Source organism: Mobula birostris, chromosome 20 (assembly GCF_030028105.1).
Source record: "Mobula birostris isolate sMobBir1 chromosome 20, sMobBir1.hap1, whole genome shotgun sequence".
Classification (NCBI taxonomy): domain Eukaryota; kingdom Metazoa; phylum Chordata; class Chondrichthyes; order Myliobatiformes; family Myliobatidae; genus Mobula; species Mobula birostris.
The window spans coordinates 19990363-20011037 of NC_092389.1; the positions used below are offsets into that span (position 1 = coordinate 19990363).

General features: G+C 39.5%; 1 protein-coding gene across 1 annotated transcript in view; it reads right to left on the reverse strand.

Annotated features, from left to right (window-relative positions):
• Positions 1-20675, reverse strand: part of LOC140185094 (otoancorin-like) — a 114961-nt gene that overhangs the window by 73913 nt on the left and 20373 nt on the right. The window contains exons 2-3 of the mRNA XM_072238351.1: positions 12559-12663; positions 8195-8229 (exon numbers count right to left, since the gene is read on the reverse strand). Coding sequence (XP_072094452.1) covers positions 8195-8229; positions 12559-12649 — 126 coding nt within the window. The 5' untranslated portion in view covers positions 12650-12663. The remainder of the gene's footprint in view (positions 1-8194; positions 8230-12558; positions 12664-20675) is intronic.

Here is a 20675-nt window from a genome sequence, read left to right on the forward strand (position 1 = left end):
AGATTGCCCTGATTATGACCTTTTGCTGATCTCCAATGCAGTGCAGAAGTCAAGATTAGCTCTTCTGCTAAAGCGGGAATCCATTATCATGATTATTGCAATATGTGCATTCACACATGCAATGAGCATTTGACAAAACTGCATGTGTCCCAAAAGAGCTGGTACTTATGGAAGGCACTAAGGCCTTTAGAGGTTCAGCCTCCAAACCTCCAAATACCTTACCACGGAAATGCTTACAAAAAGTAGTGGATACACCATCATGGGTAAAGCCCTCCCATTGAGCACATCTACACAGAGCACCGTTGAAGGAAAGCAGCATCCATCGTCAAGGACCTGTCCCCCCCACAAACCTTCCAGGCTATGCTTTCTTCTTGCTGCTACCATTAGGAAGAAAGCACAGGAATCTCAGAACTCACACCATCCATGTTCAGCAACAGCTATTACCCTCAACCATCAGGCTCTTGAACCAGAACGGACAACTTGACTCACTCCTTCACTGAACCGTTCCCACAAACTTATAGACTCACTTTCAAGGACTTTTCATCTCATGTTCTTGATATTTATTGCTAATTTATTATTACTATATTTTCATTTTTTCTCAGCTCAAGCTGGTAAAACCTGAGGTATGGGTACTTCCAAGCACACTCATTTCTCAATTGCTAAGAACATTCTGAATCATCCAGAGGTATTTTGTATTATGGCTTTTTGGAGATTATTCCCTTTTTCTTTCTTTTTGTACTTGGACGGTTTGTTATCTTTTGCACATTGGTTGTTTGTTCTATTGGGTGGAGTCTTTCAATGATTCTATTGTGTTTCTTGTATTTACCATAAATGCCCGCAAGAAAATGAATCTCAGCATTGTATATAGTTGAATATATGTACTTTGATAAATATTGCTGTGTAGGATTAGATGTTTAATGCTATTTTGTAGTGACTTTGGGATGATACCAGTTGTAGATATTACTATCGGGACAATGTACAGTGTATCCTGTTCATGTTCCATAGTATTTCAATTTCATCTTTTAATTCAGCACATTTCTGGTGCTTAAAGTGTCAGACTAGAAAATGCCTCAGTTTATTTTGATAACGGTGGCTGTTCCTCTTTTGTTGTTAATAAATAGGTTGAATATAGTCCATCAATGTTTCATCAGATGTTGTAGGAATTTCACAAGCATTGGGTATACTTTATACATATTTTTTTATTAACCATGAGCATGGGAAAGAATCAAATGACTTTTAGCAGACAATATAACAACGTGAAAGGTTTCTGCTTTTCCAACGGGCCTGATTTAGAATTACAGAATCTATTATCAGTTGTTCTGTGCATCCTTTCTGCTCTTCTGTCAGAATATTCTGGTTACCTTAGTATATAGTTTGTAAACACGTAATAGGAGAATATTTTGATGGGTCATTTCTGATTTCTCCTTGAGGTAACAGACTATGGAATTAAGGGAAACAAGTAGTGAGATCATGGAAACTGCACAGATCGAAAAGGAGGAGGTCCTTGCTGTCTTGAGGAAAATTAAAGTGGATAAATCCCCGGGATCTGACAGGATGTTCCCTTGGACCTTGAAGGAGATTAGTGTTGAAATTGCAGGGGCCCTGGCAGCAATATTTAAAATGTTGCTGTCCACAGGTGAGGTGCCGGAGGATTGGAGAGTGGCTCATGTTGTTCCGTTGCTTAAAAAAGGATCGAAAAGTAATCTGGGAAATTATAGGCCAGTAAATTTAATGTCGGTAGTAGGTAAGTTATTGGAGGGAGTACTAAGAGACAGAATCTACAAGCATTTGGATAGACAGGGACTTATTAGGGAGAGTCAACATAGCTTTGTGCACGGTAGGTCATGTTTGACCAATCTTTTGGAGTTTTTCGAGGAGATTACTAGAAAAGTGGATGAAGAGAAGGCAGTGGATATTGTCTACATGGACTTCAGTAAGGCCTTTGACAAGGTCCCGCATGGGAGGTTAGTTAGGAAAATTCAGTCGCTAGGTATACATGGAGAGGTGGTAAATTGGATTAGACATTGGCTCAATGGAAGAAGCCAAAGAGTGGTAGTAAAGAATTGCTTCTCTGAGTGGAGGCCTGTGACTAGTGGTGTGCCACAGGAATCAGTGCTGGGTCCATTGTTATTTGTCATCTATATCAATGATCTGGATGATAATGTGGTAAATTGGATCAGCAAATTTGCTGATGATACAAAGATTGGAGATGTAGTAGACAGTGAGGAAGGTTTTCAGAGCCTGCAGAGGGACTTGGACCAGCTGGAAAAATGGGCTGAAAAATGGCAGATGGAGTTTAATACAGACAAGTGTGAGGTATTGCACATTGGAAGGACATACCAAGGTAGAACATACAGGGTTAATGGTAAGGCACTGAGGAGTGCAGTGGAACAGAGGGATCTGGGAATACAGATACAAAATTCCCTAAAAGTAGCGTCACAGGTAGATAGGGTCGTAAAGAGAGCTTTTGGTACATTGGCCTTTAATAATCAACGTATTGAGTATAAGAGCTGGAATGTTATGATGAGGTTGTATAAGGCATTGGTGAGGCCGAATCTGGAGTATTGTGTTCAGTTTTGGTCACCAGATTACAGGAAGGATATAAATAAGGTTGAAAGAGTGCAGAGAAAGTTTACAAGGATGTTGCCGGGACTTGAGAAACTCAGTTACAGAGAAAGGTTGAATAGGTTAGGACTTTATTCCCTGGAGCGTAGAAGAATGAGGGGAGATTTGATAGAGGTATATAAAATTATGATGGGTATCGGTAGAGTGAATGCAAGCAGGCTGTTTCCACTGAGGCAAGGGGAGAAAAAAACCAGAGGACATGGGTTAAGGGTGAGGGGGGAAAAGTTTAAAGGGAACATTAGGGGGGGGCTTCTTCACACAGAGAGTGGTGGGAGTATGGAATGAGCTGCCAGACGAGGTGGTAAATGTGGGTTCTTTTTTAACATTTAGGAATAAATTGGAGAGATACATGGATGGGAGATGTATGGAGGGATATGGTCCGTGTGCAGGTCAGTGGGACTAGGCAGAAAATGGTTTGGCACAGCCAAGAAGGGCCAAAAGGCCTGTTTCTGTGCTGTAGTTTCTATGATTTCTATGTTTTATCTTCTATCAAAATTTTGAGCACTTTTTCAGGATTTTTAAGACAATTGTTAATATGTATGGATGAAGGCAAGTAAATTTTCATACCAATAATTATGAATATTATCACTGCCAATACTTTACCCGTTGTGGTATTTTTTTTTACAACCATTTTAGCATATCCATTGTAACTTCAGGTGTCTGCATGTATTCAATTGTGTGAGTGCGTTCATTTTCCTCCCTAATCCAACATGCTTCTTAATTGCATGTTGCCCAGTTTGATTAGATATCAGACTGAAAGTTCATTACCTTTGTTGGTTATTCTGTGTTAAGCTTGGTAACATATTGGTGCATCGAATTTAGTTTCAATGTCCTATATTAACCTTTTTCAGTGTTTCTGAACTGATAATTCTGTTTTCTTCATCTGACACATTTCGTGTATCTATTTCGTTTGTCTTTGTATATACCAAGCGTTTCTTTTAGTGTATCTGTAAATTCTACAATGTTTTGTTAGGTTGATCACATTGTGTATGGATCTTATATTTCCTTAGCTTTTCTCTTAACTTTCTTGCTCTGGCTATTCATTTTACACTCCATTAGGTGGAGTATTATTATTCCTTTTTTCTTTCTTTTTGTATTTAGATAGTTTGTTATCTTTTGCACATTGGTTGTTTGTCTGTTCTCTTGGGTGTGGTCTTTCATTGATTCTATTGTATTTCTTGTATTTATTGTAAATGCCCTCAAGAAAATGAATCTCAGCATCCTATATGGTTGAATATATGTACTCTGATAATAAATTTACTTTGAATTTCTCGGTAAGTTACTGCTATATATTAAAAAGAAACTACCTTTTGTGCTCTGGTCTTATGAAGCCTACACAAGCTCCTCCATGAACACCCCCCCCCCCCCCCACCAGCTCTGGCACCACCCTCCCTGTAACATGCACCCATTTCTTGCCAAAATCTCACTGAAGGAAAGGAGCTGGTCTGCATTGTGATGTGCCCTTAAGAGGACTCCTTGAGCTCAGAGCTGTGAGGAAAAGTGGGCAGGTTTTTGGTGCCATCTCTTGGGTCAGATATCTTCCACCTGTACTTGTTTTGCATTTATTTCCAATCTAATGAAATTGGGACCACTTGCTCTTTCACAAGCTTTCTTCTGGTCATTTCTGCCACTTAAATTTCCATCCTGCCTGAGTCTTTCTTCTTGCCCTTCGATATTAACATGTTAACACTATCTTGAGAAGACAACTCTTCTACCTGCCACTTAAATGCTGAAAGCACATAGCAATGTGATACATGGGATGCCATTCAGCATTGTGGCAGGAAGTTGTCTAGAACTCTCCACATTAATGCAGGAGAGGTGTGTCTGAGTCCTTAAAAAACATTTGGCTTGTGGCTTCGGTGTTTTTAAAAATGTGGTTTTTTGCGAGTGGGCAGCAATGTTGTGATTCAGATCTATGTAGTTGAACGCCTTGCCGGAAACAAATTTTAGATTTTGCATTGATGTTGATATCAAGTGGACTAACTGGTCGCCAGAAGGCCAGTGACAGGATTTGCAAAGAATGTGCAAACTCAGTGAATATAACATTAATATGTTTTACAACAGTTTCTTTAGCAAGTTGAAGAGATCAGTTTCAAGGCTGAGGTATCAGTGAAATATTCAACCACAACATAATCATAAACAACAGGAATTCTGCAGATGCTGGAAATTCAAGCAACACACATCAAAGTTGCTGGTGAATGCAGCAGGCCAGGCAGCATCTCTAGGAAGAGGTACAGTCGACGTTTCAGGCCGAGACCCTTCGTCAGGGCTAACTGAAAGAAGAGCTAGTAAGAGATTTGAAAGTGGGAGGGGGAGAGGGAGATCCAAAATGATAGGAGAAGACAGGAGGGGGAGGAATGGAGCCAAGAGCTGGACAGGTGATTGGCAAAGGGGATACGAGAGGATCATGGGACAGGAGGGGGGGAACCAGAGGATAGGCAAGGGGTATAGTCAGAGAGACAGAGGGAGAAAAAGGAGAGTGAGAGAAAGAATGTGTGTATAAAAATAAATAACGGATGGGGTACGAGGGGGAGGTGGGGCATTAGTGGAAGTTAGAGAAGTCGATAATCATGACTTATTAACATTGTGAAATCATAAAAAAGGGTTGTTAGCCACTCCTCTAGCTTAGCAAACAGTGCAGAGTAGAAATTAAGCCAGTACCTACTTGAAATATGTAAGTTCTCTGATTTCATTGTGAAGAATATTCAGAGACCATTTTTAAAAACATTCAAAACAATTTTTCTGCATTTAGGTAGGAATATTTTCCCCTTGTCTGCATTCAGTAAGGAACTGTACTTACCAGCCTGTTCACCAAGGGGACTTGTTTATGAACGTTTAATGCAATTTTCAATGTAAAAAAACTACAGATATTCATTTTCCAGAATAACAATCATTAAAGACCAATACTGAGTAACCTGAAGGCCCTGCTAAGAATGTAGTCTGAATCCATGGCATGCAAAATAATTACTTCTTTAAAGGGAATGTGATGGTTATCAGTTACCTATTGAACTATGTTTTCTTATACTACAAGATACTCATTTTAACAAATTTATCGGTGATTCGAATTGCATGCTATTATTATCTTATTAGGCTTGCAGGCAGATTTCCTGGCTTTATGAGCACTGTAATTACTAAGCAATTATTCACTGTTACAAAACTGCAATCATTACATTATAATCAACACAGTCTGACAGGCAACTGTTAAAATACCAGCATTTCCAGGTGTCATCAATAATTAACCCTTATTGTGCTTGCCACAGCCTTGAATTGTTCTGTTAACTGGAAGCAGTGCCTTTTATTACATTAGTTACACATTATACATTTGAAGGACTTAATCATTAAAAGAGGGATATTCAATCTAAAATATTCATTAGGGCAACAAACATTGGGAAACAAAGGCACCATCTTTCCCTCTTCCGCCACCATTCCAAACCCTATTTTTGCCATGTGACATTGAGAGACAGTCTCATTGCAATCACCTCACCCATCCTACAACCCCTCTGCATTATAGCCACCATCTCAAGCTGAAACAGCCTGTTCACAATGATAGAGTCCTCCATTTCTGAGCTGGCCTTCTGACCCCATATGTTCTTGACCACAAAAGTTGCCTACTTCTACCTCCATAACATCACCCATCTCCATCCCATCTAAACCCATTTGATGCTGAAATCTTTGTAAATGTTAATCCTGGCTCAACTATCAAACGGGTATTCTATAATCCTTCACTCATCATAAATAATTTTGCTGTGCTCTTTTATTCACTTCAACATGTCTTTTCTTCACCATCTTGAATCCCATAACCAGCTTCTATTTCACTATGCTTTCATCAGTTTTTAAAGACTTCTTTAGCTTTACTCATTTGTCTTAGTTTTCCGTGTTAACTAATATATCCATTTTTGGTTTAGTGTCCAATTCTGTGATGATCTGTGGAATTTCCTAATGTTAGAACAGCAGTATGAATTAAAATTGCAGCAGTATTAACTTAACATTGTTGAACATGTAATTAATTTGAGATCTCTTAAAGAACTAAGAGATGAACAAAACACCAGATGTTGTTAAGATATTAGGTAGAAAGTTTCTGGATTAACCCATAATCTATTACATACAGTAATACTGTACATCAATCGGGTGCTTTACCTGTATAATGTGCCTCTGGATCTCGGCAAGGCTATATCAACCGGTGCCCCTATTTTCAGTTTCATTACCCAGTGACTTGAACTGTCATTATTTGAGATTGAATGGCAGGTGAGATCAGAATCAGTGAGAAAGGTGAACAATGCGTGAACGCCATTCAAGTTCATAGATAAAGAATAACAACATTGTAAGGTCTCAAGAGAGTTAGTAAACAAATTGTCAGGTTCTTCAGCAGGTGTAAAGAGAAGGGAGATGGAGATCATCTTCACCCTTACTCATATCAAATTTCATTCAGTTGCAATTCCCCTGCATTTTTGACATACATAGGCTCTTGTTTAAGAATGCATTGATTTTAAAGTTTTCACTAATGTTTTATAATTTACTTTGTGTTATTTCTTCTTATCCTTATAATCACTGCTGCCACATATCCTTCAAGGTATCTGCACTTGTCCAATTCTCGGCTCTAAATTATTCAACCATAAACAGCTAAGTTTTCAGATTCCAAGGCCCCAATCTCTGGAGGTAGTTCCCAAAACCTCTCTAAACTCAACACTACTTCATGAAGATGATTCTTAAACCTGGTTTCCTTTATCAATCTTTTGACTCACAAGACTAGGTGGCTCAATTGCCAGACTTCTATTCATATTATCTCTGCAAAGATCCACAGGGTTTCTTGTCACATTAATGGTAATATACTGTACTGAAGTAATTTTATGTATTACACTGTACTGCTGCTGCAAAAAGAAACAAATTTCATGATATATGTGAGTGATGATAAACCTGATTCTGATATGGGTGTCTGTTGTGGACTGAAACTGGGAAAGAGGCAGGGAGAGGGGAGTAAGTTGGAAGCACCAGAGAGACATTCAGTAATGATTAATAAACCAAATGTCTGGAATCAAATGACCTTGCCTGGTGCCTCAGGGCTGGTGTGTCTGCTCCCGCGTCAACCTCCGCGCCTGGTACTCCTCCTCTGCTACCTGCCCCACACACCAGCTCCACCTTCACCACTCCCAACATCTTTTGCTCCCACCAGATTTACATACTCACTGTCCACTCCACGTTGACATATACAGTAACGTACAAATGTATGTTTCTGTGGTCTCATCCAGGAATTGCAGATCTCGAATTGGAAATGCAGTACTCATGCAATGTATTTTGTTGTCTCAAGCCAGGTGTCAATGAAGGGAATTGCAAAAGGAATCTTTCTCAATTCTGCTTGCTAAAAAATGTGACTGAAAGGTTTCAGTACTGTTGGCAATCAAGTGAGTTATTTTTATTGAGGGGTCCACAATAGCAGAACTCCATGAGCTTGTTGCTATACAAGATCAAAGCAAGCAGCTCCAGGGAACTAGCTGGTGGAATGCATTATGCTGAAAGACCCACTTTTCTTCATTCATATTCACTGCCTGAAAATTTGAGTGAATTACGTTACCTTTTTTGAGTCTTTACCACTTCTTTGAGAAGCCACTGTGAATGTCAAACAAGATACGAATGTTAGTAACATCGGGGAAAAAAAATTGCTATTCATGCACTGTTGTTCATTGATTTATTTGTAATACATAAACATGTCTGCATAGATACATGTTGAAAAGATTCCGAGGTTCTTTAATCTTCTAATCTATAGGGTAAGTAACAAAGTCAGTGTTCCATGACAGTTTGATGGATGATAACACACTATATGAAGACACGGGTCAAAGTTGGCATATTATTCCACTTAGCTGTATTTTAGCACCAGAAACTGATGTCAATAATAACCTCCAATACAGTCAAAATAGATATTCTCGAACCAAAGGAAGACTGTTCAGGGATTTTGAATTAAATCCAGGTCAGTTTTAGTGTCTACTGATTTGCTAAAGAGCCTGAAGTAAAATCATTGCTTTTATTTATATAAAATCAAAAGTAAAATCCCATGCTATGCAGAAACAAACGTATGGAGGATCTGCGAGGTCATAGAGCCATAGGAAAGTACGGCACAGAAACAAGCCCTTGGGCCCATCTAGTCTGTGCAAAACCATTTAAACTACCTCCTCCCATCGACCTGCACCGGGACTATAGCCCTCCATACCCCTGCCATCTATGTACCTATCCAAATTCCTCTCAAACAAAATTGATCTTGCATGCACCACTTGTGCTGGCAGCTCATTCCACACACTGATTGGAGAAGTTGCCCCCATGATTCCCTTAAACATCTCACCTTTCACCCTTAACCCATGTCCTCTAGTTGCAGTCCCACTCAACCTCAGTGGAAAAAGCCTGCTTGCAGTTACCCTATCTATACTCTGCATAATTTTGTATACCTCCTATCTAATCTCCCCTGAATCTTCTACGTTGCAAGGAATAAAGAGCTAACTTATTGAATCTTTCCTCATAACTCAGGTCCTCCAGTCCCTGCAACGTCCTTTAAATTTTCTATGTACTCTTTCAACCATACTTACATCTTTCCTGTAGGTGGGTGACCAAAACTGCACACAATAATCCAAATTATACCTCGCCATTGTTACATACAATTTCAATATAACATCTCAACTCCTGTACTCATTACTTTGATTTATGAAGGCCAAAGTGTCAAAAGCTTTATTTATGACTCTATCTACCTGTAACACCATTTTCCATGAACATTTGGACCTGTACTTCCAGATCCTTTTGTTCTACAGCACTCTACAATTCACTGTGTAAGACCTACCCTGGTTGGTCGTACCAAAGTACGACACCTCACACTTGTCTGAATTAAATTCCAACTACCACTTTTCAGCCCATTATTCCAGCTGGTTGAGATGTCACTAAAAGCCCTGATATCCTTCCTCACTGTCCACAACACCCCTAATCTCAGGGTTATCCACAAATTTACTGATCCAGTTAACCACATTATCATCCAGATCATTGATATCGGTGACAAACAACAATGGACCTAGTACCGATCCCTGTGGCACACCACTAGTCACAGGTCTCCAGTAGAGAGGCAACCATCTACTATCACTCTCTTACAAAGCCAATGTCTAATCCAATTTACTACCTCATCTTGAGTGACAAGTGACTGAACCTTTTTGACCAACCTCCCATGTGGGACCTTGTCAAATGCCTTGCTGAAGTCCATATAGACAACATCCACTACCATGCCTTCATCAACTTTCCTCGCAACTTCCTTGCAAAGCTAAGAATACCTTTCAATAATTTTCCCACTGCTGATGTCAGACTCACCGGCCTATGATATCCTGGTTTATCCTTAGAGCCTTTTTTAAATAGCAGAATAACAGCCAGGAGACAGTGCATGAGCCTATGATTGACTCCATTTCTCATTGATTTTCCTGATTAAAGGATCGAACATGGCAGAGAGTGGAAAGTGAGTGGGTGCTCGGCGCCATCTGCCTGGTCTCTCTGTCCCTCTGATTCGTTGCTGCTGGAGGAAGGTGCATGCATTTCGCCAGTCCCTCTCTCCCTCTCGCTCGATGTTGCCGGAGTCTTGGGTCTTGGCCAAGGTTTAATCGACGCGGTTTGTGGATTGGATTCTGCAGTTCATGTTATGTATGCCTCTCGTTCCTGGTTACTCCTTTTTAATTGCTATCTTTGCGCGATTTTGATCGAAGCGGACTGGCTGTGCGGGCTGCAGTCAATGAACACACAGCTAAATTGAACTGGACTGAGGTAAACTGAACATTCCTGGACAGTTTCATTGACCCTGTGGTTTGATGTTTTATATTCTGTGTGTTTTACACTTGTTTTTTTTTGCCATTTGCGCAATTTGTTTTTTTTTTCTTTGCGCGTTGGATATTTGATGTTTTCTTTCCAAGATGTTTTTGTTTCATGGCTGTCTGTGGGATGAAACATCTTAGGCTTGTATACTGCAGACATACTTTCATAATAAATACACTTTGAATCTTTGAACATTAGCTATCCTCCTATCATCCGGTGCCTCACCTGTTGCTCAGGATGATTTAAATATCTCTGCTACGGCCCCTGCAATTTCTGCACTAGCCTCCCACAGGGTCCGAGAGAACACTTTGTCAGGCTCCAGGGATTTATCCACGCTAATTTGCCTCAAGACAGCAAACACCTCCTCCTCTGTAATCTGTATAGGATCCATGACCTTGCTGCTGCTTTGCCTCACTTCTATAGATCCTGTGTCCAGCTCCCAAGTAAATACAAATGCAGAAATTCCATTTAAGATCTCCCCCATCTCCCTCGATTACTATCCTGGTCTTCCAGAGGACCAATTTTGTCCCTTGCAATCCTTTCGCTCTTAACATATCTGTAGAATCCCTTAGGATCTTGCTTCACTTTGTCCGCTGGAGCAACTCATATCTTCTTTTTTCATATTCCATGAATACTTCATTTGTTACTACATCTGCTGTGCACCTCCCTTCTCATCTTAATGAGGGGCTCAATATTTCTTGAACACTGAGGTTTTCTAAACCTGTGATCTCTGCCTTTTATGCTTTGTAGATTCAAAATTGCACTTTTGAAGGCCTCTCACTTACCAGGTACACCTTTGCCAGAAAACTGCCTGTCACAATCCACACTTGCCTGATCCTTTCTGATACCATCAAAATCGGCCTTTCTTCAATTTAGAATTTCAACCCGTAGATTAGACCTATCTTTTAACATATTTACTTGAAAACTAATGGCATCATCATCATCACTAGATGCAACCTGTTCCCCTACCCAAACCTCTGTCACCTACCCGCTCTCATTCCCTAATAGGAGATCAAGTATTGCACACTTTCCCATTGGGACCTCTATGTACTGATTAAGGAAACTTTTCTGAATGTATTTGACAAATTCTATCCTATCCAGTCCTTTCAGAGTCTGGGAGTCCCAGTCAATATGTGGAAAGTTAAAATCACCTACTATCACAACCTTATGTTTCTTGCAACAGTCTGCAATCTCTGTACAGATTTGTTCCTCCAGATCCCACAGACTGCTGGGTAGTCTATAATATATCCCCATTAACGTGGTCATATCTTTCTTATTCCTGAATTCCAACCATAAAGCCTCACTAAATGAGTTCTCCAGCCTGTCCTGACTGAGCACTGCCATGACATTTTCCCTGACTAGTAACGCCAATCCCTCCATTAATCCTTCCCACTCTGTCGCACCTAAAACAACGGAACCCCGGAATATTGAGCTGCCAGTCCTACCCCTCCTGCAACCAAGGTTATTAGTGGCTACAACATCAAAATTCCAGGTATTTATCCATGCCCTGAACCCATCTACCTTTCCTCAAACACTTCATGCATTTACACAACCCAGAATATTATAGGTTGATAGGTTCTGCGAATTTCCCTTGCAGCTCTCACCCAAAATTAGCCCAATGAACACTATTGATTAAGGAATTTCAAGAACATAACTTCATATTGTCTCATGACATCGAGGAAGACCACTTGGCCAATCTGGTCTGTGCGTCCTTCCATCAATCCCGTCAATTCCATTTCTCTCCCAAGGTGCTCTTTCTTCTACCATCTTAACTAAACTATCTGGGGATAATTTGCAGCTGCCAATTAACCTTATAGCTGCCAGATGGTATCAAAGGTCAGGGTAAACGGAGTAGGGTGCAGGACTTTTGAGACAGCAGAACTATCCACTGCACCACCTTGCTGTCCAGGTTCCAAGTTACAATCAAAGCAACTTGAATTGCACATTGTCGAATTGAACTGACTGGTGTTTTGCAATGTATGCAATGAAATTAATCGAAAAAGAGTTAGAAAATTAGCACTAGGGAAGAAATAAAACCACATCTCTGTAAGAACTCAACTGCATCACAAATCGCCAGCTCTCCCCAAGCTGGACATCATAATTTACCTGTTGTTTGACCGATCAGGTACAAGCAGAAAATGAAGATGATGACATCAAATTTCAGTCCCATTCTCGTAGGCACTCCAAATTTTGACATTAACAGTGAAAACTCTATCAAACAAAAAGATAAAATGCCAATGAATATAACATTTTACTCATTGATTGTAACTTCTGTATTTTCAGTAAGTGGTCTAATTTATTAATACCAGAAACAATTGTATACGTTGAACTTCAAATCAAAGCACATTATTTAAAGTAGAAACTTAAAAATAATAGTAATTATCATGTAACTGTATCATATTGAAAATATAAAAGGAAAATATCTTTTGAGTTGCTAGAACTAAATATCAGTCATGATACTAATAAAAAAAAGCACTGTTCTGGCATTAATTTCTGGTGTAACACACCCAATTCAAATTGGATTTTGCCCAATTTTGTAATCTTTTTGAAGGTGATCCAATTCACCTTGAAAAGTGCAGTAAATCAAAATAAGTAGGTGCAATCCATTTTGCAGGCACCGGATATTTACATCCTTCTAAGTGAAATATTATGTAAAAATAAAACAATGTTTTGATGTCTTTCATCTAATGGCACCACATTGCAGGCAAACAAAATTAAGTCTAAGTTCAAGAAATTACTGTACTTGTCAGGTGGGGGGAAATAAAATGCATTTGTAATATAATATTACTATAAAATGACAAGTAACTGCTAATAAAAATATTGTGAAGTATTTTTAACTGTCCTGGACCCAGCAATTAAGTGCAATTGCAAAGGAAAGCACGGCAGCGCCTCTACTTCCTTAGGAGTCTGCGAAGCTTTGGCATGACAACTAAAAGTTTGCCAAACTTCTATATATGAGTATTGGAGAGTAGATTGACAGGCAACATCATGGCTTGGTATGGAAATAACAATGCCTTTGAACAGAAAATCCAACAAAAGCTAGTGTTCGGCCCAGTACATCGCGTAAAGCCCTCCCAACCATTGAGCACATCTGCATAAAACGCAGTCAGAGGGAAGCAGTCATCATCATTAGTGGTCCCCATGACCCAGATCTTGCTCTCTTCTGCCACTAGAATTAGTTCATTGCTTGCCATAGCATGGTGAGTTGTCATGATGTCTCGAAGCACTTACATACAGCACAGTACATCACACCACAGGACCAGGCCCTTCTGCCCACGATGTCTGTGCCAAATACAATGCTAAATTAAACTAAATCTCTTAAACTGCACAAAATCCATATCCCTCCATTCTCTGCATATTCATGTATTTATCTTAAAGCCTCTTAAATGCCACTATCATATCTTCTTTCACTACTGCCAACACGCACTTAGCACTCCCTGTGTAAAATACTTGTTCTGCACATCTGCATTTAACTTCCTCCATTAGATTAGATTTTAGATTATGAGGACACGCAGTCCTCTTTTATTGACATTTAGTAATGTATGCATTAAGAAATGATACAATCTTCCTCCAGTGTGATATCACAGAAACACAAGACAGACCAAGACTGAAAAACTGACAAAAACCACATAATTATAACATATAGTTACAACAGTGCAAGCAATACCGTAATTTGATAGAAGAACAGACCATGGGCACAGTAAAAAAAACTCTCAAAGTCTATCAAAAGTCCCAACATCTCACGCAGACGGTAGAAGGAAGAAAACTCTCCCTGCCATGAGCTTCCAGCGCCGCAAACTTGCCGATGCAGCATCCTGGAAGCAGCCGACCACAGTCCGACTCTCAGTCCGTCCAAAAACTTCGAGCCTCCGACCAGCCCTCCGACACCAAGCACCATCTCTGCTGAGCGCTTCGACCCCGGCCCCGGCCGCCAGCAACAGGCAAAGCCGAGGAATTGGGGCCTTCCCTCCGGAGATTCTTGATCGCACGGTAGCAGCAGCAGCGGCGAACCGGGCATTTCAGAAGTTTCTCCAGATGTTCTTCCGTACTTCTCACGTCTGTCTCCATCAAATCAGGATTGTGCACGGCCCCTATTTAACAAATACGATATAATTTCACCAGAGAGGCGGCGCGCGCTGCGTCATGCCGCAATCTTCTCCTCCCTCCTTGTATTATCTTAAATACAAGTCCTCTACTATTTGTAATGTCTACCCTGGGGGAAAAAAAAGATTCTGATTGTCTGCCTTACCTATACCTCTCAATTTTATTAAATTCCATGAGATCTCCCTCAGCCTCTGACACCCAGAGAAAACGAACCAAATTTGTTCAATATCTTCTCGAAGGTCATAAACACTAATTCAGGCAGCGTCCTAGAAGACTTCTTCTGTACTCTTCCTAAGGCTTCCATACCTTTCCTGGGATACAGCACACTGTAATCCAAGTACAACCTAATGATTGTTTTATATTGATGCAATATTACATTTTGAAGGAGTGGAAGGTGTCAGAAATCTCATCATTATTACAGTGTAGTCAAAAGTGGTGCACATGCTCAAACTGCAGAAATAGCAGTGAGAAATATACACAGAAAATAAAGGAATACGTTTGGTTGGGGGTTAAGGTTTGAGAAGTACACTGGTCTAAGTCACTGGCTTTCAGCTAAAAACTGGATGCTGGGAATCTGAAACAAGAAAAATTGCTAGAGACAGTGTGCAATCTTCCCTTTTCAGTTGACCACACCATTTAAATAAAAGCCAAGGGAAATCAGCCTTCAAGTTCGTATTTCTGCAGAAAACCACATGAAACATTGTAGAAACTTAAATTCCCTTAGTTGCATGCCTATTCCTCTGACTTGTACCCTCAAGCAGTACAACAGGTCATGAAATTGGCTACAGCTGTCTTGATGAATTACTTCAAACCCTCTGGGCTAACAGATGCTGTTGGCCAAAAGTCAGCTTCTCAGTTGGCTGGTTAGCAGCAGGGTGAACAGTGGTAGAATAAAGGTACTGGAGGAATCCAACAGGACATGCAGCATGCATGAAGGATGTGTTCAAGAGTCCAAGAAAGGAGACCAAATTGGTACCAATGGAATCATGGAACCATTACAATACCTTGGCTGATTCCTGGTAGAGGAACTCCACCAGTCCCACACCCTTGTTCTTTTCCTATCACCTGCAAACTTTGCTCTCTTGTATGTCTATACAATCCCACTGACACCTCAAAGTAGCATTGTCTTTCCCTCGGGCCAGGAAATGAAAATATTCAGCATCACACAAAAAAATTGTAAATGCTGGAAATATTCAGCAGGCTAGACAGCATGGAGTCAAAGGCTCACCCTTACAAATATTAGCCTTTGTCTATCTTTCAAGTGATGTTGCCTGACATCTTGAGTGTTTCCACTTTTACCCCTTAACCAGTACTTCAGCAGACCTAATAAGCTAACTCTCAGAAGAGAGACTGCTGAGTTAGATGGAAAGTTCTTTTCTAAAATAGTTTCCATTTTCCACAGTAATGATAACCATAGACTAAGTTTTCTTGATGCCATGACAGATTTCTGACCTTGTACTTGCAAAGGGAAATGCCACAACAGCCCATTGATGCTGCAAAATGGTTGACTCTCACAACTATGCCGATAAGACATGCCCACACTTTCATCTGGAAGGGGTAGGGACCAAGCTTTGGCAAAGCCCTGGTTAAGAATAGAACTGGATTTGACCTTGCTGGCTCTCTGGCAGGCCTATTTTTGCAAGCATTTCATTGCCCACATCACCAGTCCTTCCATGTGGAGTTTCCCATCAAATTGACGACCAAACTTCTAAGTAGTTTGCGCCTTTGCTCACTGTACAAACTATTCTTTATCACTGTTTTGTCTGCAGGCTACTCATAATTATTTATTGATTTACATTAAACATAATTTTAAAAATTCAATTGCTGTGGTGGGATTTGAACTCTTGCATTTGGATCATTAGTCCAAGTTTCTGATCTGCAGTGTGCACACTTAGCTGCTATGCTATTCTGTCATCTACTGGTATCTTTAAAATATTTATTGCATTAATTCTCAGTCACAGATAAGCAGCAGATTAAAACCTCTGCATTTGGTTATTAAAGAGGCAAGGTCACCTGGTTTTTCTGGCAAACAGCCTCTTTAATGTATGCATATAGAAGTACTTTTTGTTATATCTGCCATGAATATGTCCTTTTTAAAAGTGCTTATGAGTTCAGCGAAAGTACACTGTATAAAAAAAAACTCCAAAACACATTTGCAATATCCAAATAAATGTGAAAATAGGAACTCTGTTTCACAGCATCTTAACCACATTCTCAGTAATGTAATATCCATAAATTATTGAGCCATTTTCATTTAAAAATAATAGTTCTGTTTGGGGAAAGATGATCTTCCTTTGAGGGCAAATTCTGTGATCTGAATCTGGTGCTGGACTTGAGAGTTTCAACACATATCAGCTATTAATATTCAACCTTTGTGCCAAATTGTGTGCAGTAATTAAGATTGGTGAGTAACTGCATGGTATCATTGTGAAATTGACGAGTTTCAGTACCCTGAAGGATTTGGTTTAGTGATACAAAGTGATATTTTTTCAAAGAAATGCAACCTATTTGATGAAGTGGATCAGGATAGGTCTTGTAGTTAGATGTAAAACAAACATTTCTCTTTTCAAGGTGGAGTGTTACACTAACCCGGGAAATTTCAGATATCATCCAATCAAGATGTATTCTCTCAATGCATCAACTCTGTTCAAAATCAGCCCTCATCAGACCCTAAGTAAGTATTAAGGGAAAGTGTCCCAAACAACATGGTCACCAGAATTCAAGACATTCATTCAAAAGTCATAAATTCTCAAACTCCACAAATCAAAAAGCATAAAACCACAGGTGTTTGAAATATAAAATAAAAATAGAGAATGTTAAAATTGGTTGGCAGCAGCAGCTGTGGGGCACCAGAACCAAGAAAAGTTAGTAATCAAACATGTTTTAGTTTGCAGAGAAGCGGGAAGGACAGGAAAACTTAAAGGGAATGTCTGTGAGAGATTGGAGACTAAATAGAAACTGCACTCAATCTCTCTTGGTCTTTATCCCATGACAGGCTCCTTTTGTTTTCTCTAATCCTTCCTCATCTCTGCAAGTTAAAACATGTTTGATTAACTGATCTGTGTTCTGATGTCGCCAAACTTGGTTGGTATTTGTTTTTTTTCCCCCATAATCCCAAATCAACAAGATTTGCTCAGGCACTCTCCCTAACCTCTATCACTCCATTGCAGTCAGATGTAATTACAAATTGATTCTAAGGTACTATACAGAGGGTGTTCATTGACTTCGTATGTCATATATGAGAATGTAAACACTGAAAATATGTTTTGCAAAATTCAATATCCAATATTTTCATAAAGAAACAATAAAATAGCTTCCCAAAATGATCATGAATACACATAATTTACAACATTTTGCAAAATTTTTAAATCCCAAATTAAGAAAAAGTGTTCAAAGATATTATTCAATATTAAGGAATTGTAGGGAAATATTTTACATTCTCAACCTGAGACAAGTTTGTGCTTAGGTGCTAAGAATGAATACACAGTGACACTGTTTCAAATCTTTTGAACTTTGCAAATGGTTTTTACTTACTATCTATATCATATTTTGTATGCTACCTAAGTACTTTTGGGAGAACATTATCAGTGATTTGAAAGCCTCCTCAATTCTTGGCGTCAATTTACATTACTGCATACACTATATGCATTTAACAAAACACCAAACTACTTGGTTACTTGGGGCTCATAGCAATGGATTCTTTAACTCAGGGTTCAATGCTATGAAAGAAGAAAATCTATTTTTAAGTACAAGAATAGAGTTTGCAGCACTCGGAGGCAGGAGGCTCATTTGCAATCTGCTGTGATGTGACCACTTGGAAGTGGCATCATTGCTTCTCATTGGCTAATGATGACTAGTTCTATAACTGAGTAATTTTTGAACTTTAGCTAATGAAGTGAGAGAAGCAAATCTTATGATACAAACTCAGTAGTCATGAGTCAGTTTATCTGCCTGGGAGAAGTAATCAGAGTCAAAAGCCAACTAAGTTACAAAACTGAATGAAAATTCTATACTTGAGACAAAGTTACTGCAGAGTACAGTTTAAAAAAGTAAAGGTTTGTCATGGCTAAGAACTGGAAGAACTGGTTGGATGGGGCAATTCTCACATGAATATTCTCACCTCAAAAGACCTCTATTGTTCAGTAACTACTTCTGTTGCGTTGTCACTATTTTAATTCGCCTTTAAATTATAATATGTCCCATTAAGATTTATCCAAATTAATCTGGATTGAAGTAAACTATCTATTACAAATCAAAATGGAAGAACTTCAGCCAGATTTGTGAATAAAATATTAATTCTAATTTAAATAATGAATGGGAGGTTGAAGTATCTGTGAAAATATCCTGATGCAACTTAAAATCTTGCAATAAACTCAAAATAAATCAGAAGCAAGTCCTTGTGGTATTCAGGGGATTTGTCAAGTGAGTAAAATGCCTTTACTGTATAACCTGAGTTTAGGGACTCCCGTAAAAGCTGGGCCCACCTACATTGTTTTTATTGTATATTTTTATAGATCTTCATTGCTCTCATTTGGTTTAGGAGCAGAAATTTCATGAGATTTCCTTATCAGAATTCAGTTTTCTCACTCTGGGCATTAGTTTCATAGATTTTCAGGTTCTAAATTAAGTGGAATGGAACTGTCAAGGAAGTAGTTTAATTTATAGTCTGACTAGGGAGGTCAAGGTCATAATTTGCTCTGGTCTTCATGATTCAGTTGTAAGTAGATGGTTATACCTTCCCTGACCTGTCTTACACTGTTGGGAGTGGTTTAAAAACTTCATTTTGAACTTGACGCCTGGAACTTTATGGATCAGTCCTGAGATCGCAGTTGGTGATAGTTGCATTCACTTGAAAGTAGAAGATTCAGGTGTGCCCTTGATTTGGTTCATTTATTATTGCCAGGCAATGAATGCCAAATCCATTCTTCATTTTATGATCAAACAGCAACACTTTATACTGTTGGCCAGAAAGAATGATATTATACAAATCAGTGAATTTAAATGAATCAAGGACAGTGAAAGCAGTCTTTGTTCTTCTTGCATGCTTGGGGATGGAGGCTGCCATTTTCTGAAGATACTATTCTCCATTTCGTGAGCTTGACATGCTGGGTTTGATCAATGTTTTAAAGACGACACAATGATTCTTCAGGTAACCTGCGGGACCGGAGATCATTTCCAAATAAGAAGTTATTTGTTAGATGCTCTTTGGTTGGCAATAACATGCAGGTTTGTGAATATTGGGGTTGATGCCTGCCTGAAGTGATTTGAGCTCATTGCTGATTGAGAACAAAGAGCCATAAATTATCGACTGTCACTTGCTGGGAAGAGGGCAATAAATTGATGTTGGCTTGGAGCAGAGCCAATAACAAGGTGTTAAAGGTCAGACACATGGCCTGTGGCCAGTGACACTGGAATTTGATATTTGAATTGGTAAGGAATGGATATAAAAAAGTGGATGCTTTGTGTGTGCTGGTAGCAGTAACTTCGAAGAATAACCATCGCAGATACAAGCGTAAGCAACCTTGTGTGAAACACGTGGCAAGTGAGTCAGGACAACGAGGAACGCCTGGCCAGCGTAAACTCCTTTGCCCGGGTAATATCTTTGCTATTCTTTGACTGTTCAGGAGTCAGGGATACTTAGTGGGTGTGCACACAGGGTATTTAGTGCATGCATTCATATACTTGTTAGTTTGAACAATAAAGGTACTTATCAGTAAATACAGACCTCTCTCTGTGCCTAAGCATTGTTGCAAGTAGAAGTAGTATTTTTTAACAACAGAATTGGCGTCCCTGTTGTGGGCTCGAGGTCAAATCTCCTGTTGAGTCAGCAAGAGACTCGAGCCGGACCACATGGGTGAGAAACAGAGAGAATGAAGACTGGGTAGCTAGTTAGTACTGACCCAGGATGAAGAATATAGGGAAATCTGCAAGTCCAAAGGACTTGGATTGTTTTGATTGGAGGGGATTCCTCCAGAAGTACATATTGGGGAAATGGCCACAGTACAAGGAGTATGCTGGACACACCAGCAGTGAAGGCGGTAAAATGTTTTTTTAGAATTACCAAAGGGAAATTGTTGGATAAAGAATTTAAGCGACTATTGAAGCCAGTGGCAGTCACC